The sequence below is a fragment of the Rhinolophus sinicus genome, linkage group LG11 (assembly GCF_036562045.2).
Source record: "Rhinolophus sinicus isolate RSC01 linkage group LG11, ASM3656204v1, whole genome shotgun sequence".
Lineage (NCBI taxonomy): Eukaryota > Metazoa > Chordata > Mammalia > Chiroptera > Rhinolophidae > Rhinolophus > Rhinolophus sinicus.
Window position 1 is genome coordinate 63,455,783 of NC_133760.1, and position 23,818 is coordinate 63,479,600.

Genomic DNA, 23,818 nt, shown 5'->3' on the forward strand with positions numbered 1-23,818 from the left:
AAAATTACTGTCAGACCTTGTATATACCAAAATGTTAACTGTGTGACTGGATCATGCTTTGTGCCTCATATTTTCTACATTTTCTCCAAAGAACATGTTTACTTTTTCATTAAAAAAAAAATTGGAAACCCTACCACAGATAAGAAAACCTTTGAAATGGATGCATCGAGAATTTCAGCCTAGAAAATGGGAAGACGTGGGCTCTGCAGTCACTAGAACTAAACTGGGAGGCGATGAGTGGTCCGTCTGAGGCTGATTTGGACGGTGGCTCCGGGTTGGCTCCAGATGCGGTCAGTGTCCACTGAAGGCCCCATGCCCCCACCAGAATGACCACCACCCAGCATCTGGGCCAGCCCTGCTTTCTCTTTCTCGATCTGAATTTCACTTACTCTTCATCTTATCGTCAGCAGGCCAACATGCTCACAGAGAAGCCTATGAAACCCGTCACGCTTAACTTCACCACACAACTATAAGCTTTAAAGAGCTTGATCGGACGAGACTGCATTGAAGACAATTTTGCCAAGAGTGTAAACCCTGTTTAACTTCATTTTACTGCACAATCATAATCTTTAAAGAGGTCTGTCTGACAAGAATTCATTGAAGAGAATTTTGCCGAAGATGCCTAAAATTGTCTCCATTTAGACTTTAATTCTGTTATCCACTGAAATTATAGGAAGGAAAAACAAAATCTGCACTTTCAGCAGGCTAAATGTACTTAGGAGGGAAACATCACAAAGAGTTTGCAAGTGTTTGATTTGCACATCTGTGCTGCATTTGGTCACACAGCATACACACGCAGACTCACCATGCTCGCTCTCTGCCTGCCCCATCCCCCAAATCACCCCACTGCTTTCTAGAGCTGAACCGGGCTGAGAGTTGACGGTCCCAGGAGCCTAGGACACACTGCAACAGGGCCAGTCCCCTACCATCCAGAACAGAGCAGGGAAAGGGCCAGAACAAAACAGGTCATCCCAGGGGGCGTGAGGTGGTATTTCCCCCATTATTCCCAATGAGCAGCTGGGCGTGACTAGCTTGCCCATTTGGTTTAGGGGACTCAGGGTCAGTGATCACATGTGACTAGAGGAGGACTGAGAAGACCGTGGACCTGAGCTGAGTAGAGGGACTGAGGAGCCCGACTTGCCCTTTCTGGAGAGAGGGGCAGAGTGCCTTTAGGTGATGCAGTTACCTTGTGTCAAACAGAAGTACGACATCTTCAAATACAGGTGTGGATACAGAATAATGAAAGTCCTAGGCCTATTTGCCCTGAGACCTACTCCACACCTTTCCCCTTTTCTGGTCTGTATTTGGGAGATGGGGGGCTGACTGTGCAAGCTGTTTTCCAGGCTCCCGGCTGAGGCCCTGGTTGGATACTGATGGGCAACAGGGAGAGGGCAAGCTGGGGCTTCCCTACACCCCCGCCGGGCGTGATGTCTCCAGCAACCAGCAAGCGATGCATCTGCTAGGCTCTAGCTCCTACCATGTCCCAACTCCCCGTGGGCACCTCTGTGCCCCAGGAAATGCCTCCTCCCCTTGGCATTCGAGGACTAGCGTGGGAGGCAGTGGCTTCCTGCCATTGCTAATCTATGGGTTACCTTTCTGTCCCGTTTGACACACATCCTCATTTCCCTTTGTAACCAATTCCCTACATTAAATTCCCTCTGAGGCGAACACTGGGAGTGGTTTTTGTTTCCATGTTAGACCCTGACTTATACGAGACCTACCGTCATGAGGACGTCTGACCATATTCAGTGCTCCTGGGGCTTAAGTAAATGTGTTGGCATGGGGATTAATTACCTGTTGTACAGGTAGCCAGACTGAGAAGGGCAAGGTGACCTGTGAAGATCACCCAGCCATTATCTGTCAGAGCCTAAACTGATGAAGGTTATTGTAAAAAGGTCAGGTCCGCTTACCTGGATTCCTAGTAATACCAACTCATCCTTATGTGATGTGACAGTGACACTTCCATCTATCACTTCTGCCTTTTACAACTGCTCAATCTTCAGCAATTTCAAATCCTAATTTGTTTATGTCAAAAATAATGGGGGCAGTACCATTCTTTTTAATCAGGTTTTCAAAAGCTGTTTCTCAAAATGATCTTGGCTAAACCCTCATCAATAGGAAGTAATAAAATAGGCCGGTTATCTTAATTATCATTGTACTTTTGTCCTCTGAGAAACTGCCAAAACTCATCACTAAATCTGTCCCTCCTGGTTTTCATGCATGTGCATTTCATCACAGTATCATGTGTAGTTACGTTTTATGTTTAGTAAGTAATTGCTACTCTTTAGAAACTGGTCTCTGCCTTCAATAACCACAATCAGGCGGTTTTCATTGGCTTTCTTTGCCCGCTGTTCTTTGACCATTCAGAAACGTGCAACACTCTTGACTGGCTCGATGACGCTGAGCAGTCCACCACCTGTGCAGAGGCGGGAGGGTCCTCAGGGTATTCTCTGCAGCCAAGGTGAGTATGTGAAACACCAGCAACTTCTCTTCTCCCAGGATCTGCTTGAGACTTAAAAGGATACTCATTGTTTTCCCTGGTACCAGGGAAATTGGGGATTCTGGGTTCCTACCCACTCAGAGACGACAGCCAGAGAAATTAATCATGACCATCATTAAGGGGTGTGTGTGGTGGGGGTGGCCACCAGCTCTTTCCCGCGTGCTTTTAAATGAGCTGGCTCTCTAGGACAGGCACAAAACACCAGACTGGTGAATGTATGGTGTTCTGGCACTGAGAGGGATCTTGGTAGTTAGTCTAAACCAGTAGAACTCACCATGGCTATACACTAAAAGCTCAACTAGGAATGCTTAAATAAAATGCCTGATGCCAAACTCCACCCTCAGAAATTCTGATTTAATTGGTCATGGGTGGGGCTCAGGCATGGACATTTAAAAAAAAGTAACAGCTTGAGATATATAATTCACCCTATAAATATATGCATTGCAATGGCTTTTAGTATAGTTGTGCAATCATACCACAATTATTTCAGAACTTTTTCATCAACTCAAAAAGAAACCCTGCAATCATTAGACTGTGCTCTTATCCCCAACCGCCACTCCGCAGCCCTGGGAAACCATCAATCCATTTTCTGTCTCTATATTTTCCCTATTCTAGACATTCATACATGATTCCTATTCATGTAAATGGGAATCATACAACATGTTGTCTTCTCTGACTGGCGTCTTTTACTTAACATGGTCTCAAGGTTCGTCCATGTTCAAGAATGCAGCAGTGCTTCACTTCTCTTATTAATAAGTAATAGTCCATTGTATGGAGAGACCACATTTTATTTATCTATTCACCCATTGATGTGCATTTGGGTTGTTTCCAAATTTTGGCTATTAGGAATAATGTTGCTATGAACATTCACATATGTATTTTTATGTGGACGCATGATTTCATTTTTCTTAGTTATATATACCTAGGAGTGGAATTGCTGGGTCTTATGGTCACTCTATCTTTAACCCTTTGAGAAAATGCCAGATTGTTTTCCAAAATGGCTGCACCATTTTACACGTCCACCAGTCGTGCTGAAGTTCCCATTTCTCCACATCCTTGCCGACACTTGTGATTATCTGTCTTCTTTTTCTTCGTAGTCATTCTAGTGGATGTGAAGTAATATCTCATTGTGGATTCAATTTGCATTTCCTTGATGGCTAATGATATTGAGCATCTTTTCATGTGCGTATTGAGCATTTGTATGTCTTCTTTAGAGACATATGTCAATTCTGCTCCTTTGTTCATTTTCTAACCAGGCCATCTGTCATTTTATTCTTGAGTCATCAATTCTTTAGGAGATTTTTACTAGGAACCCACCATCACCCAGGCCCTTTTCTAGCTCCTGTAGTGGGTTCATAGCCCATGAGAATGATTTCATAATCTGCTAGTCTGCCATGACCAGAGTTTGAAAAATACTGTGTTAGCGTATTCCTGGCTCTGTGAATGTGTTCTTTGATTGGTTCTCCCAAAGATGGCAACCATTTATCAGGCATTTTATAGAGCAATTGAAGCACACAGAGGAAGATGTGCCCATTTGCACGCTATAGCAAAGGTGGGCTCAGACTCTTAGTTGACTAATCATGATTACAAGCCACACTGCCTCTCACGAGCTGCAGAAGCTTTAGTGTTTCCTTTTGCCCGGGGATTCAAATAGCTCCTCTGCCCCCAAAACATATAAAATTGACTTTTTTCACAGAATCAGATTTTCCTGAACACTCAACTGTTAAGTAGTGCTAAAAGTGGGGGGACATCACAGACCGGTCCAATCTCAGAGGAAAGCCCCTTACTAACAGCAGGTACGTTTTGACTTTTTAAGACCAGAATGCTCGACTGATGGGCAACTGCCTAGCAATAAAGTAAATCAAAAGCTTTCTATGGGAAAACAATACTTGTAGGTCCTTGATATGTTTACCATCTACAAACGATTCAAGTGTTTATGTGGGGCAGAGAGAGGGAAGACACAAAACTCTTAAATTCAACAGGAGAAAATTCTGAAAGTTCAAGAGAAGGATGAGTGACTGAGTGAACATGAGGAATGGCAGGTGAGAAAGGCGGACTGAGTGGACGTCACCTCCGCTGAGGACAGACGCGCTGCTTCAGCTGGGTCACAAATCGTCCCCTAGCAGGTGGTCAGCTGGATCCACGGGCTGGGTTTACCAACGATCAGAAGCCTTTCCACTAGTGGCCTGATCCTCCGACCATTTAGTTAGCTGTCTCCCAGTCTTCATTTGAAATTAATTTTTAAATGGAGGGACGAAGGGGATAGTTATGTTTTAAGTTTGTTCCTTTGTCACAGGATGTGTCACCTATACGTGGCTCAGAAAAATATGCAGAGAGAGCTTTTATTAAGAGAAAGGAACCACGAGAGACACAAGAGCACTCTTTCCTAAAAGGAAAAAGAAAAAGATCACAACGCCCTTCACTGCCAGTTATTCCATTACTTTAGTCATGTTCTTAAGTCACGCAGGCTCCAGCGGGTGAGACGTTAGTAATGGCTACAACAAATTGTTAAAAGCGTGGACCCAAGAAAATGGAATTGCTTCATGCAATCACAGGTTAGCAATGCTTGAATTCCTTGCTGTTTCTGAGCCTTCCTGGCGAATGAAAGCAGCCACTTGCCCCCAGCTCTCCCATCCTGAACGTGTAAAAGAAAGGAGACATGTAGGTAGGCTAATGAAAGTATCTGCAATCAAGCACGATCATCTTCAAACACTTTAATCGTTGTTATGTGGCAGCACAAAGACTGACTCTCCACCAAGTGTCTACATTAATATGAGGGAGCTAAGGATACTAAAGAGTACTGCACCGTCCAGTCAAAACACTTTTGATTCATTTACCACCCATCTTCCATTCGTAGGCTTTCTTCCCAATTACGCCTACAGCAGTGACTAACTGAAAGCCGTCAATGAGATGAGGATATAAAGGGGGGAGGGGAGGGAAAGAGGGAGGAAGAGGAAAAGTTTTTAACAGAAGAATGTCAGCAAATACATGTTTCAGGCAAAGTTCATCAAAGATGCTAAAACTACTGGTCGAAAGGTTGGTAGGAAATAGGAAAATCACACGGTCTCAAGTTATCACCCCACCGAGAACTAGTTCATCACAGGAGGAGATAAATGCACCTGACAATGGGGAGATCTGGCGGGGACGACCTCAACCAAATGGCAAGCTTGGCACTGCCAGCAACGGCACAGGCAGACTTATGTGACGCGATGCAGTGGGAGGCACAAAACATCTCCTATGCGTGTTCTTGACAGAAACGTTCAATCTGGATATAATCACCAAGAAACAGGTAAATTCAGGTGCCAGCTTGGTAACTGGCTTAGACTCTATCAATGGATTCCATGTCACGAAAAATAGAGGGAGTTGACGAGACTGTTGTAGATTAGTGGAACTAATCAGAATCAGAGGAACTCAGAACTGCATGTCATGTGACAAGAAATTCTTAAAATTTTCTCTATAATTAGAGTTTTAGGTTTACTATTTTTCTTCCCCTGCAGTGCAACTTTTGTTCTTCTGTCTGTATTACTAACAGTACATTCTCTACATTAAACAGGTAGCTTTTTTCTCTCTAATTTCCAATCGCTAACATAAAATGACAGCTCAGATTTTAGGTAAACAGTTAAGTATTTGCACTTTGCTTTAGACTGAAATGAACACCCCCCCCCTCGCGCCCCCAAATTCATATATTGAGGCCCTAAATCACAAAAGCGATCTTTGGGAGGTAGTTAAGCCATGAAAGGGAGGCCTCATGGTGGGATTTGTACCCTTATAAGAAGAGAGATCTTCCTCTCTCTCACTCCCTCTCCCGCTCTCTCCCTCTCTCTCTCTTTGACATACCAGGACACAGCAAGAAAACAAGCCTTCGCAAGCCAGGAAAACAGCCCTTACCGGGAACTGAATTGGCCGGCGCCTTGATCTGGGACTTCCCAGCCTTTAGGACTGAAAAATAAATTTATTCTTTAAGCCCTCCAGTCTGTGGTATTGTGTTACGGCAGCCTGAGCTATTACACACCCTATATTCTAAGATGACTTCTGTGCTACCCTTCTTATTTAATCCATTACTTGTATATCAAGTAGTACATGACTACAGACATTCATTCACTCAACAAGCATTTACTGAACAACTATTGTGTGACTCACTCTGCGCCTGGCACTCAACCCCAAAATTCTAGACCAATAATCCCAGCTAAACGCTCTCCTCATTAACCTACACCTTTGATCTCAGTGTTGAATATGGACTCTATCTAGGAACTTGGTTTCATAAGCCTTTACAGGCACCCTCTGCTTATATGACAATGTTTTTCTAGAAAATAACAATCATCAAAGAGTTGACTACATTTTCTTATAAAAACAGATTTAAAATTAAACGTTGTCATTCTGAAACATCAAATAAATGATGAGAAAAAAATGCCGTAAATGTAAACATACTAAAACTAGAATGCTTAGGAGTAGCTAAAAAATACTTACACCCAAAATTCCAGAAAATGGACAGAGAACACTAGGTGTACTGATCATACAAAGGGTTGCAACCTAAAGTGTAAATATACAACATAAAAACCCTTTACTAGACATTAAATATGACCTAATATGCCAGTTAGAACAAACAGACACACATTCACTAAAAAACCAGCCTATAAATTCTAGAATCAAAAGTTATCACTTACAGATAAAGGACAGAGCTGCAGAGGAGGGAGGGGATCTGGCTAAAGACACACAGAGAATTGGGGACCAGGTGGAGACGGAATGCAAGGCTCAGTCACAGGGTTTTCTCCACACTCTGCACCCCTTTTTGGTACCAAGTAGGGGAGTGCACTGATGGATCGGTGAGTAGACTGTGAAAGAGCCCATGAAAATCGATACGAGGTAACAACAAGCAAAGAGCTAACTGAAACAGCACATTATTTTCAGGCTGATGGCATCTGCTCAGAGTTCCCATAGACACTCCACTTGGGCTAATGTTGCACTGAAATGCTGTGAGCTTAGAACACGAACATGGCTTTCTTTAGCCAAGCCACTCAAATAAGCCTGGCTACTTAACTTTCTTTGTAGGACGTTTTCACGCAACAGTGGAGACAAACAATAAGGTGCAAGGCTTTTTTCTGTAGGTGCTGGGACTCCCAGAAGAATGCAGTTTTCCTGCCAGGAGCCACTACAAATTATGCCTTTCTTCAAATAATAATAGTTTTCCATAAAGAACATTTCTTAAGCTTCAGAACAGATGGTCTACACACAGGATTAAAATAACCAATAATTACTTATCATAAATTGACCATATACTTTGGTTTTTCAACAACCAAGATTGATTACAGATTTAAAAGTCAAAATTTATCCAGCACTGAACGTCCTTGTCTGAGTATTCCAGTTGATTGACCGTTCTGGTTATTTCTCAAAGTGTCCTACAATGTGCTTTTGAAGAAACTAGTCAAAGAGCAGAGGCACCAAACAACTGATTTCATGCAAAGGCAATAATCCCAAACTTAGCAACTGAATATCACATCTTTGAGGAAGCTCTCTTGGAGCTGAGAGGGAGAAGTAATTGAGGCATGGGTGGGGGTGTGGGGATCTTAGGAGAAAGACAAAAAAGATGGGAATCCCAGGGGTAACGTGAGATACTACAGAGAAGAGTAAATACTTTGAATAAACTTGGCAGAAAAATGAAAATAGTTTAAGATTTTTTTTTTCAGGAATAAAAACATAGGATGTGCGGACATTGTTTTTTAAGCAAATATAAATTTAAAACCTAAGTAATATTTCTCACGGTTAAATCACCTATAATGATGAGCAGTGATACCCCCGTCCCATTCTCCCCATCCTGAGTCCTGTGACCCAAAAGAAGTACCTATAACTTTAAAAACAAAACTATTTCTAATTCTTCCAGTGGTTATAGCCACCTCGTTACATAATCTGTGGAAACAGCTGCTTGTTGACGTATTAATTTTAGACATTTTCTTCCGACCTCTTGGTCAATAGATGGGTGAGGAATTAATTAGATTACTATGCCCTCTCCCGTCACCCCCAAATATCCCCCTTTCCCATTCCTAATGTAGTTACATAATGTTTCGTTTTTATATTAGTCTCTCTCTCTAAGGTTTACACATCTTTACCTCTAGCAAGAGCTAAATGCTTATTTGTTTTACTTGCCCCACAAGGGGAGCTCCTAACCGAGGAGGGAAGCAGGGTGAGGTGTCCAGGGGAGAAGGTTTCAGGGAAGAGTTGATGTTGGAGCTGAATGTTGAATAGCTGAACTGGGCAGGTACAGAACGAGGTGGGCGTGGGACGAACAGAGGGCATTCCAGGAAGAGGAATGGGCAAGGCGAAGACATAGAGATAGGTAGGAAAGGGCCGGATGGACGGGGAACCTGGAAAAGTTCAATAGGGAAAGAAAGACAGAGGTGAGACGGCCTCAGAGAGCAGCCATCCGTGGAGGCGGCTGGGTAAGGAGGATGGCAGCACACTCCTCCCAGCAGTGGTTTTGGGCTCCGCTTGTCCCCCCGTCTCAGGAACACCCCTTCCTGCCCCTGCCCAGGCTAGATGGCAGATGTCCTTTTCTCCACAATGGCACAGATGTCACCATCAGCCTCGCTTTCTGAAGGGCTGAGTGGGACTCAATTAGAGGGATTATCATTTTTTCTTTTATTAAGATTCCAAATAAGAGAAAGAAGAATGGTATTAGACGTAACTTGAAGTGAAAAAAAAAAAAAAAAAAAATTGCATGACTTGAAGTCAAACAAAAATAAAATATAGAAAATACTCTAGAGTGACTTTTATATGATACTAACAGATAATTACAACCCTCACCTAATTGTCTAAATAGACCAGCATTTATGCAACGTATAGGAGAGATGTTAAGGTTTTTTTTTTCACTTCCTGCCAATCATGCTTCTAAAAGTCATATTATTTTGATATAATAACAAAGTGCCTAATTCAATCTTCTTGAACATTAATTGATATGTTTGTAGCTGAGTCTCCAGTTAATTACCTGTCTTTTCTGTTTAATTTTGAGATTTAAGTCTGCGTCTCATCCAATCTTGCCTGGCAGTGTCCTACTTCTATCCATGACCTTCATCTTGTTTAATTGAGGGAAAAAGAACATTTTAGCAAAGTATTTTCTACCCTTTCTACTTATTTAATATATTCACGTTTTCTGATTCACCTTTCCATTTCTAATTGTGTTTTAAAGTCATATTAAGCATGCACAGAGAGTGACATAAATGTCTCCGTTCTAATAAACATTTTGTTCAAGCTAAAGTCTTATTTTCCGGCACTCGATCTTTACTTGTTCCTTCAAATTTACTAATGATCCTTCAACAATTATAGTCATCTGGTACCTTTTAATAGCTGTTGCTTAGGTTGTTTTGAGAAGCCTTTAAATTTCCAGGTGGAATTTTTCTGAAAATATATGCTCTGTTTTATTCATACTGTGTTTACATCCAAATACATTCCTAGGTCTACTAGGGTTCTGCGTCTCTTAATTGTCTAATCTCAGTTATATGAAGAAAGTGAAGGGGTGTAACGACTGACCAAAGGGAAAAACAAAATAAAACCGACTAGTTAATGGCAGTACTGAGAATTAGAACTCAGGCCCGAGCATCCAAAAGAACATGTTCCTATACATGTGACATGTACGAAGCCTCTGAAGGCATTTCCTTCCAATTAGGGGATTTGGCTCACAATTCTTTACATGTATCCTTTTCATTTGAAGCGTGGGTGATGCTTTCTCTTTTTCAATTCAGTTGCATTCATTCAACACTTATGGATCTGTGATGCACGAATGATTATGGTCCCAAAGAAAGAAGGTAAAAGTGCAAACCTGCTTTGTGCTTTTATTTAGGCTTTTTTTATTTTTTCCATCAAGCATTTAATATAGATAGAATTCAGGCCAAACAAAATCTTAGGAATCACTTTGCTTTTTGAAAACAATATTTTGCTGTTCTTTAATCATACTGACCTGGTAATTTCATAACACAACAAAAAGCAGTCTTAATAAACATATGCCTCATTTGATTCTCGAAATAAAAGACTATCTTCTACACAACTCAAAAACTGAAAATAGTGAAAATGTCCTTTAGTTTCTCTTCCCTATTCAGGACTATATCACACTCGATCTGAAACCTGCATAATTTATTTTATATCATTTTTATATTGTCATTCCTTTTGTGTTACCTTCTTTGCCTATTCAATAATGATTATTTTCGGTTTTCTTTTCTCTGATTAGACAAACAAAAAACTCAAGAGTAAAGACAAGACAATCAGTTTTAAAGCCCCTACATTCCTGGGTTCAATATACTGTCCCCTCCTCCCTCCAATAGCTGGGTATTGTGTTAGGAACCTGTAATTGAAAAGGGAGGGAGACAACCCACAACAATGTAATACATGAAATACAATACAATGGATACTACTGATAACACACTACATCTAGAGTAAAAGCACCTATATGATAAATGTTTGTGACATTAGTATAAAATGATGAGGGTATCAGTCAAGATTATGATGATCACTGAAAATGAAGGAATAACTCAAATGTCTGAAAACAAATTCCTGATCCGTTTTTAGGCTGGTTAATCATAGGTGGCAGCCAGCTGAGCACACCTAGCTACATCACTTCGTGGCTCTGTGTATTGGGGGAGCTTAATTTTTCTGCACCTCAGTTTCCTTATCTGTTGAATGGGAAGAACAGTACCTGAAAACGCCTAACGTCGCTGAACAGTGCCAAGCACTGTTGACTGTGATTGTTGTGACTGTTGCAATAGATGGCACAATCTTTCCAGAAACGTAATTCTTTATCCTTCATATTTCTGCCTGCTAGAGTTCAAGACTAATTTGTAGGTTTCATATAGTCTCTCACTTGTATCACCTGAGAACTTAGGTCCTGGTCCTGCCAATCACACTATCCACTTAAGGCTCTAGAAAAAGGATTCTTATTCTTTGATATTCTGGAGTCCTGAGTGAAATGGGCTAATAGATTTTTTTAAGGACAGTCTTTCTAATACACACGGCCTCCCCAACTCCTAGACAACCCCTCCCCACCCTCTTTACTTCTCCCGACTCCTTATCCCTGTTAATTACATCTCTAGAAAGTAGGGCTGCTTTTATCAGTCTCAAAAGAATAAATATATACATATACATGACAGGTGCAAAGACAATGGGCTAGAAAGCCTGCTTTCAGCTTCTTTGGGAACAAAAGGATATTTGCTATTTTTCTTTTCTTCTATTAAAGCCCTGGCTTGACCTATTTCTTTTCCCCTCTCTCCAAAGTTAAGCCTGGAAATAATACATTTTATTTTTTAGTTAAAAAACAAGGCTAGGAAAAGGCCTCGTTTAGTAATGAAGGGAATATAACCTTTATTCAGTGTAAAGGGCACTGGAGTCTATATTCACCCAGGTGCCAAAGAGCCCTCTAAGCTCTAAAAACTAATTATAGGAGGAGAGTGACTTTTCAGTCTTTGGGGCTGCACATGCTCAGTGGTCCTCTAATGTGCTAAATCAAGGCTCTCTGTCAACTCTACCACGTTGGAATATCAATGAAGAGTACTCTCTCCTACTTTGCTTTCAACTTCTAATCAGGACAGAGAATAGGACAGATTAAGAGGAAAGAATCAATCACATGCAAAACAAACTAGTCCTATAAGATTTTTTTTTCCTTCTGTGAAAACAAATGCAATTTGTTTTCAAACCATGTCTAAACGCACAAACATGGACAAATCTCTCAGGCATAATGTTCGGTAAAATAAGCCAGATAATATGATTAAATTTATATCCAAAATATACAAAGAACTCTTAAAACTCAAAAATAAGAAAACACACAACCCAATTAAAAACTGGGCAGAAGATCTGAACAGATAGCTCCCCTAAAAAAATATTTATATATAGATGTCAGATAAGCACATGAAAAGATGCTCAACATTGTATGCCACTAGGGAAATACAAATCAAAACAATGAGGTATCACCACACACCTATTAGAATGTCCCAAATCCACAACACAGACAACACCAAACTCTGAGGAAGATGTGGAGCCACAGGAACTCTCCTTCACTGTTGGTGGGAATGCAAAATGGTGCAGCCACTTTGGAAGACAGTTTGACGGTTACAAAGCTAAACATACTCTTACCATATGATCTAGCAATTGCATTTCTTGGTGTTTACCCCCAATGAATTAACATCCATAGAAAAATCTGCACACTCAAGTTTACAGCAGCTTTATTTAGAATTGCCCGAACTTGGAAGCAACCAAGATGTCCTTCAGCAGGTGAATGGACAAACAATGGACTACTATTCAGAAATTAAAAAAATAAAAAGATAGAAAGAGCTATCGAGCCACAAAAAGACCGGAGGAACCTTTCCTTTGTGCATATAGCCAAGCAAAATAAGCCAGTCTGAAAAGGCTGTATGATTCCAACTACATGACATTCTAGAAAAGACAAAACTATGGAGACAGTAAAAACACAAAAAAACACACAAAAAAACATCAGTGATGGCCTAGGGTTCAGGGACAGGAAGGCAGGGATGAACAAGAAAATCACAGAGGATTTTTAGGGTAGTGAAACTATTATTTTGAATGATGCTGCAATGATGGATACATTCATTACACATTTGTCAAAATCGGAAGAATATACAATGAAAAGAAAGAACCCTGACATAAAACATAGACTTTACTTAATAATAACGTATCAATGTTAGCTTGTCAGTTGTAACAAATGTACTACACTAATACAACATGTCAAACATAGAGGAAACTGGGGGTTAGTGAGGGGATACATGGGAACTCTGTGCTTTTCAATTTTTTTTATAAACCTAAAACTGCTTTCCCCTAAAATAAAGTCTATTAATAATAATAAAAAAACTATATGTATATAGTTTTCTTATATCAAAATAACCAGTTGACAAGTTTCTCTTTGATAATGTGAGTAATGAAGAAGAAAAACATAAATAGGAAGGCTGTAGGTTAAATTATAGGTGAATTTTTGAGTATCATGATTTGAGAAAGTTTTAAATGGCCCTATAGCAAATTTTCATAATAACATTCTGGTAAAATATGGCACTACAGTATGAATATAATTAACTTTGTGAGCAGTAAAGACCTATTTATCTACAGTTGTGACCTACATCTGAGAAAGAGATGAGCCCACAGTTCTATGAAAACTTAAAAGTAAGATATTGGCTAATACTTCTTTTCTGGTCTTTGTTTCTTTAAAGAGCTTTTATTTTATTTTCACTATTTATTCACTTTTTAGGCGAAAAACAATAAAAATGAACTTAATTTTAGTGTGCCAAAGTATTACCTTCATTATTTTTTTCTACTTGACAAAGCTCTAAAATGACAGAGGTGAAATGTTTCGCTGTGGCAAGCCAGCCATGTGAAAATGAGTGGCTTCAGCAAAGTAGGCTACATTTTCATGGGTAAGTAGATTATTCAAATTGTACACTGGTAAATGTTGAGGGAGAAAGTTGAAAAAGAGACTTTACTTTTGTCAAGAAACGCAGAAAACATTCAGAGGTAATACCATGTACATGAACACACATGAGAAGTACATATGTAGTTCCAGAAAGTTCAACTAACGGTTCTATGAACTGAACAACACCCTGAAAACAACTGTAACATACTCTGGATGGGTAGGAACTTTTCTTATCGTCGTATTTCCAAGGCATGGTACATAATAAGGTCAATACAGATTTGCTGCATGAATGAATGAATGAATGAACTATAGTTGATTCATTATAACACAAAATTAATTATATACTTATATTTGAAGGGAGAACAACCTACAAATTAAAATATGTTTTGACTCAATTTAGCAATGCTCCAAATTTGATTCCTATTAATCCCGTCCTTCTAAATTTTTGAGCACAGGCATATTTGCATGGGAAATGAGGTGCAACAAGACTTGACTAAGTTCAGTTAATTGCTGCATGATATCTAGAACTGGACAAAATTTCACATGAGAAAGCATTAGCTAAACAGGTGTTTTTCTTCCCCAAGTTTAGTACAACTTAGAAAATTGACCTTTTACCTTATAAAATCTTCTTCATCTTCTCTCTTTGGCCTCAGCTGTTTGGGTTGAGCCATGTTAGTCCAATTTGGTAGAGATTTCAAGAGTCTGCTGATGTCGTCATCTTTTGCCCAAGATGCACTGATGACAAGTTTTTCTTCCGATTGCACGATGCCCCTAAACACAACCAGCAGAGAAGAGAGACACTTGAACACACTGCTAGGTAGACAGCTGGCATTTTTCACCTTTACTACACAGAAACGATATCGCACCCTCTCTCTCTTACTAACATACTCCATTATCTGAGTTCGGGGCAGTGACACTGTGGGGGCAGAGCCCCAGAAAGCAGTTTCCAGGCTCTCGGCCTCACATAGACAGGTGCTGGCTCAGGTAGTAAATGGCCAACTGTGATTGCATGGCCATCAGCTGTGGCTAGTTGGCCGTCAGCTGTAACCAGTGAGCCATTGGCCACTAATATAACTGCTGTGGCTACGCCAGCAAGAGAGGGAGAGAGAAGAGAGGGAGAAAGGAAGAGAGAGGAAAAATGGGGGCTAGCAAGAAGATGGCGGCTGGGCTGGCAAGTGTGGATGGCGGTTTGCGGACAGTGTGGATCCAGCCTCCAGTGAGAGTATAGTGCCGCCAGAGAGAATACAGTGGTATGACTCCCCCATCTGTGGCTCCATGGGTGTTCCTTTTTGGCCTCACCATGTCCTGCGTTCTTGTATGGGGAGCGGGAGCAGAGACCCCGCAGGGTCTCCCGCATGACAGACACCCATTCATTCTAGATTTCATTCTTAGTTTCTTCACTGTTGAGTAATTGTGAAAGCTAATAATACTAATTCATCTCCCTTTATCATAGTTAATCCCATAGGGCAAGTAAAAGTGGATGGTAGGTTTGGGGGGGGTGGTATCTTCCAAGAAAAATGTTAAACAGATAAAGTGGGGCCACCATATACTAAATGCTATTAAATGACAACATAAATGGTACCTGAAGGGTGACAGAAGTGTCACAAAGGATTGTTCTCTGACTTCTTGGTTTAACTACCAATTAGTGCTACTTGAAGGTATCTTCTGAACTGTGGGCACCCCTCTTTTCAAAGCAAATCTACCATCACAGAGACACCTTCTGACCCTGATGTCAGGCAGACAAGTCTTTGATTATTGCTCTCTCCAGTGGGCTTTGACGAGTGACCTGGAGCTGACAGGCTTCAAATCCTTTAACAGGCCCGGGGGTGGTTATTAACACTGCTCTTACCAGGATGCACCTGGAAATTCATTTTAAATGTTCAATTTCAACTTAATTAAAAAGCTTCTCTTCCGTTCACCATTTCTGTCCCCATCGCTAATGCGAGTGGTCTAAAAGTCTTCATCAGCAGTTCCAGGTGACAGAAGTGACAGTTATTTATGAAGGGAGTGCTAATGAGCTGGCTACTCCTCTGAAGTCGAGAACGCAGCCCCAGGAGGCTTTCCCCTCCTCCTCAGCCAGGGGTTTATTTGGGAATCAGGGTTATATGGGGGGATGTGATGCATTTCTAAATATACAATATATGTATATGGTGTATCTCCATGTCTGGAGGATAAAATCTCCTTTACCCAACAGACAATTCAATGTTTGTAGACAATAGCAGTTGAAGCTGAAAACCCTGACTCACAATAACAACACTCAAGGTAACATGGTTCTCTGAAAAATAAGAGAGAATCGTAAGAGGACCACAGTTGATTTCTAGAATTCTTCGAACTCACTGTGAGCAAAAGTTTTCTAAGAGCAACTATGGCCAGCTATACAAAAATCAGACTACAGAACTTTCTTCCCTAATCTCTCAAATTACACTGGTACCTTCAATACCCCTGCCCCCTTGTTATTTTTCTTGCATCTTTTAGGACATATGTATGGAGGAATCCCACAATCTCACGTTCACACTTTTGTACATGGGGTGATGGATGCAATCTTATAGAATGGTACCACCTCAAATTTATGATAGGCCATTCCAGATGAACCCTTCATGCGCTCTGGCATTCTTTTTATGTCTCTGATCAACTTTCTCTTGCATTTCCCTCCATGGTTATTTTTTAGACCTTTGCCCTTTATTTATCTCCTCACTACTTATCCCCCACAATCTTTCTATCTGTCAGAGAAAGGAGGGGACCTAATTCCATACTCTCAAATATTCCACCTCCGATCCCCCACGGAAGTACGTTCAAATCTGTTTCATCCTCATTCACTTCCAGTAACCCTTGTACTTAGGCTTGTGGGGATGGTTTCTCACCCCCAATTATCCCTTTTCCTGTATACCTAGTACAGTCGTCCCCCCTTATCACTCACTGGCTTCACTTTGCATGGTTTCGGTCACCTGCAATCAACCATGGTCCAACAATATTATATAGAAAAATTCCATAAATAAACAATTCATAAGTTTTACACTGTGAGCCTTTTGGAGTAGTGGGATGAAATCTCGTGCTTTCTCGTTCCATCCCAGCTGGGACAAAAATCACCCCTTTCCCAGCGTGTCCATTCTGTATACACACCCTGCCCATTAGTCACTTACTAGCTGTCTTGATTACGTATCAGATCAACTATCGTGGTACCTCAGTGTTTGTGTTCAAGTAACTCTTATTTTACTTAATAACGGCCCCAACGTGTGAGAGTAGTGATGCCAGTAATTAGAATATGCCAAAGAGAAGCCGTAAAGTGCTTCCTTTAAGTGAAAAGGTTAAAGTTCCAGACTTAATAAGAATGAAAAAAAAAAATTGTATGCTGAGGTTGCTAAGGTCTGCGATAAGAATGAAACTTCTATTTGTGAAACTGTGAAGAAGGTAAAAGGAATTCAGGCTAGTTTTGCTGTTGCACCTCGAACTGCAAAAGTTCTGGCCACAGTGCGTGATGAGAGCTTAGTTAGGATGGAAAAGACATTAAATGTGTGGGTGGAAGGCAGGAACACAACCGAGTTCTGACTGAAGCAGCAGCAGCGTGCTGCTCCAGAAAACACCGAGCCTGTATGAGGGCTTGAGCACAGGGTGCCCTGCAACAAGTGACACCAGCCATTTACTGCAAGTCAGGGACAGTTACACAGATTCAGGAATCAGTTTGGACTGAAAACTATAAAAATTACTGGAGGGTATTGTTATCATTGTTCTATTTTACTATTAGTTACTGTTGTTAATCTCTTACTGTGCCTAATTTGTAAATTAAACTGTATCACAGGTATGTATGTATAGGGAAAAAACACAGCATACATAGGGTTCGGTCCTGTCTGTGGTTTCAGGCATTCACTGGGGGATCTTAAAACTCATTCCCCGTGGCTAGGGGGGAATACTGTATGTCTCAATATATTCCCCAAATCCCTGTTAATGTTTCAAAAAATGAATGGTTGGATCTCTTCCTTGATCCAGCATTTCTCTTCAGTAAAGCTCCTGTCTTTCCTTCACTGACTTCACTTTTTTCATTCATGAACTCTCCATCCAGGACCTATTTGATGATTTAACCCATCTAATGCTTTTTGAAAATTTTTCAATTAATATATTTTTAATTTCCAGATTTTCTATTCTTCTCTTTTACAAATCCACTCCAAAAAGTCCTGCTCTTGTATGATGGATTCTACTCCTTCATCTCTTTGAATATTTAAAAGCAGCACTTTTAAAGGGGCTTTATGTGGCTTTATATTTCGTGGTAGTTCTTTGGATGCTAAATGTCCTATTTGTTGCATTTTCCTTCTTTTCTCATGATGGTGTGTTTTCTCATGTGGTCCGCTATTTTGTTCTGCAAGCTCTACCTCAGTGGGACTTGTGTCTTGCCAGAGTCCCACGTTTGCCCTGAGTTTTGGAGATGTTACTCTTAGGTAGTTTGCATTATTTGTCTCTTCTGGATCCTATATGCTTCACTAGTTCCAAATAAGTGGAGTGGGGTTTTTTTTTTGCTTAAAAGTGTCTCTCCCTACACGAGTAGTGCAATTTGAGGTCCTTACACATGTCACATGAGTGGGATTTTGATTTCTTTCAGGGGCCACTTTCTTGATTCCAAGTGGCATGGCTCAATTCCCAAGCCCAACTTTTCCTAGTTCCATTCGTGAATGGAATAGCCCCTTACATAACTTCCGCACAGATACAACTCCTCTCAGGTGTTGAAATCTCAGCCCTTATTTAGGTCTTGACCTTTGCTATGGTCTGAATGTTTGTGTCCAACCCCCCCAAAAAAACAATGCCCATGTTGGAATCCTAACATCAACAAGAGAGTGTTAGGTGATTAGGTCATGAGAGTGGAACCCTCATGAGTGGAATCAGGGCTCTTATAAAGGAGACCCCACAGAGTTCCTTAGCTCCTTCCATCATGTGAGGATACAATGTGAAGTCCGTGACCCGGAAGAGGGTCTTCACCCAACCCTTTTGGCACTTCCAGCCTCCAGAGCTGTGAGAAAAACTTTTCTGTCATTTATAAGCCACCCAGTCTGCGGTATTTTGCTACAGCAGCTCCAACAGGCTAAGATGACGACCTCTACATGTGCTCCTGACACCTTGGTGGGCCTCTCAACTTCAACATTGGCTTGTGGTTCTGGCTTTTAGTTTCTTTTTCATTTGAGACATCTGGGGAATTCTTTCTTCCTTTTGAATTTGGCTACATATTTAAAATACTTTTTAAGTCACATATTGTTATCATTCCCTTTCCCACTAAACATCAGGTATTCCTTACTTTGGTCAGCAGTCCAACCATCCATCCTGCTATTCAGGTCAGAACTCAGGGTCATCCTACTGGCTCCCAGTCACCACATCCTGCCATCCCACCTCCTCAATATCTATAAATCTGCCATTTCCTGTCCAGGTTCATGGCCATGAACCTATATTTAGACCCTCATCACTTCTTACTTGGTTTTGGCAGTAACCCTGTAACTCAGTGTCATGCCTGGAGCTTCAAGACCATGAGTCCAACTCATCACTCTAGTCAGAAGAGTCGTTTTTCTAAAATTATACAAATAGAATCACCTATTCTCCTCTGTAGAACTCGTCACCGATTCCTACTTCTAAGACCAAGTCAAACTTAGCAAGGCGTGAACGTCTACCCTTTCAGCTTCATCCCCAGCAATGCTTTTCCTCCTTTGTCTTGCTTCACTACCGCCCTGCAAACCCCTGCCTGTGGCGGCTGAACACCTTACCCATAAGGAGTAGTCAAAAGGGCTTGGGATGAGATCTACTGTGTCCTGCTTCTGTGTATTATCTTTGCCCAGAGAGCCTTTTGGTTTGTTTGTTTCCATCTTCCTTGTTTGCCTCTGCTGATCAAGCATTAACTTGGCTTTTCCCTTAGGACAGTTGAGTCCTACCTTTTGTGCCTCAGCACCCTTATACCAGAAGTTTGCAACCTTGACTGCACATTGGCATAATCTGGGAGCTTTTTAAAAACGAAATGCCCAGGCCACACCCAAGACCAAGTAAATCAGAATCTCAGGGGATGGGACCGAGGCATCAGAATGTTTCCAAGTTTCCCAGGCAATTCGAGTGTGAACCCAAGGGGGAGAACCACTTCCTTACACGTAACCTCTACTCTCAGTGGTCCCCCCTTTACTTCTTTACGAGTTCTCCGGGGACAGAGTTTATTTTGTCATTAGTTTTCGTGCTTGTAGTGCTTAGCACAATTCCTGGTGTTGGGTGAGTGTGTAAGACCTGAACTGGAGATAAAAAATAAGCCCTCTTCAGTTTCAGGAGTCTACATAACTCATTAAACTAAAACCAATTTAGTGCTTTTCCTTTACTTCTTCTCTGCACTAAATAACGTAGGTGAGCTATCAAGCCATTTGGCATTTTGACCAAGTTACAGAGCATCTGCCAGGCTCTCACCATACCTCTCTGAATGCAATACAAACCAGAAAAATGAATATAGGTGTGTTCCGCTCTGAAATAAAATCCAACATAGAAAGTCGTGACTCACAAAACTAATGAGCCAAGGGATGATTACTGACAAGCCTTCTCCTTCTATTCCACTTGTTCCTAGGTGGTCTATTACTGGAAAGTCTCCCTGAAGTCTCAGTTTCTCTGTGAAGAATTTGTTGACTGTGTCAGCCTACAGGAATCTCGCCCTTTATACTTATTACCCACAACTTCACAATTCAAACTTTATCCCATATGATGGGTTGGGCCAACTATGGCCTATCGATCAAATCTGCCTCATCAGCTGACTGTATGTCCTGTAAGCTATGAACAGTGTTGAAATTTTCAAATGTTTTTTTGTTAATCAAAATAATAATATTTTGTGATATGTGGAGATTACATAAAATTTAAATTTTGGTGTCTATATCTGGAAAGAACTTGGCTGGGTGGTTCAATCCATCTTATATTCACGCTACGGGTCAAATTCTGCTCCAGAGAGTTAGAAGCCCAAACACAACTCAGTTCTCCAGCATCTAAATCTTTGGGTCCATCCACAGTGGCCCACATCTATCCTGGGGTTCAGTAAACAGTTTGAGTCTGTAGGTGTGATATGGTGTTGCACATTTTGGGGACCTAGAATTTTTCATCTTAGCCCTGGATGGAAAGAAAAAAGAAATCTCTTAGTGGGATACTATGTTAAAGGTACTCACACTATTTACTTAACGTATTTTTTGGAAGACTGGTTTACTTCAATAATTCAGTTATTACTGCCTTCGCTACTATTCATAGATCCTGTCTTATTAAAAAATGTAAATCAAATGACCTAACATGCTACCGATATACTGCCCTCCACAATAAATTATTAATTCATATTGGAATGAACATCAATTCCAAATGCAATTCCAAGTATTCTAATTGGAAATATTGGCATTGATTAGGAATATACCATTAGTATAAAGGGAATTTTTCATTCAAGTGCCAAAGTTTCCATCCTGACCAATTGCATTTATTAGTTTATAATTTTGTCACAAACTGTACTGTGTGGACTACAAAAATCCCAGGACATATCCAAATAGCCTCTAAAAAGGCAAGCTAAACTTCCAACAATTATTCCACAAGAGCAGTAGGGTTAATTACAACTACCAGAACCAGAATCTATTAATTAATTCACAGCTCAATGGGCCACAGACAGAACCATCTGTGTAACTATTTGTACCCGTTCCCAGGAGGAAGAGGAAAATAGGTAAACCTCTTAGAACAGGTGACACAACTGCCATGAGAAGGGTCCACCCTCTAGTCACAGCTGAGTAAATTTCATTCGGAAAACATCTGCCGGTGTTGACTAGCTCTGATGTGCATTGCTTCTTCTCTGGAACAGTTGGGAAGGGCGAGTGCGCCTGGTCCCAGGACACAGCTGGAAGGCTGCGTCTTTCATTAGGTAAACAACCAGGGGCAGGTGGGGCTAATTGGATTCAACTGTTTGGTGACAGTCGGGGCACTGTGTTTATTTTCCCAGACCCAATCTTTCCGACACTTCAAAAACTAGGAGCCAAGCTAGACAAATGAACCCTGGACAAGGCTGGTCTGGAAGAAGCTGCTGTAGTCGATTTTCGACTGTGAATGGCTAGACCTGTGGCAGGCCAAACTGCAGTGTCACGTCCAGCAACGCAGTGATAACGACAATGGGAGATACAAAAAACAAACAAACAAACAAATAAATACTACACTGCTGATTAAAACAAAACAAAATAAACACAAAGTCAACCCAAAAGATCCCTTAAGACGGAGCAGAATAAATAGGAAAGGAGCAAAGAAACATCTGATCACTCTGGAGCTGATTCATGGGAAACACAGGCAAACTGGAAGACATGCTTGCACGGAGCTTGCAGAGGTTTCCTGGGCATGTGCCCTCAGCTCTTTTGAGGTTCAAAGTTAGTTTGCTGGCAAAGGCATCACGGCAGCTCAGCTAGGCTCTCCTTCCTGCAGGACCCTGGCCTCTGGCTACACAAGAAACCTGAAGGGCTTCATGAGCTATCACAGCCCGGGGTCTAGTCCCTGCTCTGAGCACAGTAGGGCTACTATTTCCTCAAACGCCACTTTGATCATGGAGGAAGCCATCCTCCTCATCAACACCTGTGCTCGTGCTCTTTAGTATGGGAAGTTTTCAAAACTCTCCTTTTCTGCACATTCTCATCCAACCACATGGCCCACGTTAGTCATTTTGATTTCTCCACCTTCTCTCCAGCCATCATGGCAGACAGGCTAGGCCACAGCTTGCTCATCCTGTTCCTGTTCAGGAAATTCCTCATTCATTCACAGACATACTGAGCGCCAGTAAGCTGTCCGCCCTGTGCCAGACCCGGGTCCTGCCATCAGCAAGTGTACGTTTATCCCTATGTCACTCTTTATGCTCTGGCATGAGTTCTCGGTCCTCCAGGAGAAGCAGTGAAAGGTGGGCCCTGAGCGTGGACTTCTCTTACTAAAACATGCTTGGGTCTTAGATCAATCACGCCTCTAAGGCTAGACGATTTTTTCTTTGTATTCTCTACCAGACTCACCCCAATGCAGAAAAGTCGGCAAAAAATACGGCTTAGTGAACTGATGCTAACAGAAACTTTGAAGAACTGTGACTTCCAATTTTGAAATGACTATTTAGGGACACAAACTGCTGGTTGTACCTCAGGGCAAAGGGAGAGAAGCACTCAGTTTGGAAGTAACAGACTGACAGACCGACTGCCTCCTTGCTAACGCGGTACAGTAGAGAACACACAGCCAAGTTCACCTTCAAGCCCCAAGGGGTGTGACTAACTAAGGAAAAGAGTTCGAGTCCTCATTCCCCTTTTAGGAAACCTCTCTTTATCCAAAGCACATAACACGCCATCACTACACAACACAGTCTTTCTCTCCAGAGTGAGGTGCTCACAGAAAGGTGAGATGTTTGTGACCTTTCCTCAGATCTCCAAACTCCCAGGGGATGCTCAGGTTCTCATGGTAAACACGGAAAACGCGCCAGCTCTCAGCAGAGGGCATTGTGAGCTTATGGATTTGATCGTTTCTGTAAAAGCTATCCGCTGTGAAAAAATCAGATTGCCATGTTTCCCTGCTCTCTTCCTTCTTCCCCAGTGTTATATCATTTTGGATCATTTGAATTGTATATGGCTTTCTATTTAAGTCAGTCATTTGCTGGCAGCAAAACTAGAACATTTCCTGTTTTTCCTCTCACTGTAATCAGGATTTGGCTGTCCAAATTAGGACTGCCCTAATTACTCCGCAGCAGGTGCCAGTCTGGGGGAGGGCAATAAGTGGGAAGGGAGGAAGTGAGGACATTCTGCATCTTCAGACTCCCATGATGAGAAAACACTTTCTCCCTTGGCCTGAAAAACCAGATTAAATAACAGGCACTGGGGAGGGGGGCACCATGGGGTTCTACATGGTGTGTGTGTGCACGTGCTTACGTGTGTGTGTGTGTGTGTGTG

General features: G+C 41.4%; 1 protein-coding gene across 1 annotated transcript in view; it reads right to left on the reverse strand.

Annotated features, from left to right (window-relative positions):
* The window catches only part of EXOC4 (exocyst complex component 4), a 635,560-nt gene that overhangs the window by 108,402 nt on the left and 503,340 nt on the right, over positions 1-23,818 (reverse strand). Inside the window, exon 13 of the mRNA XM_019750984.2 lies at positions 14,511-14,666. Coding sequence (XP_019606543.1) covers positions 14,511-14,666 — 156 coding nt within the window. The remainder of the gene's footprint in view (positions 1-14,510; positions 14,667-23,818) is intronic.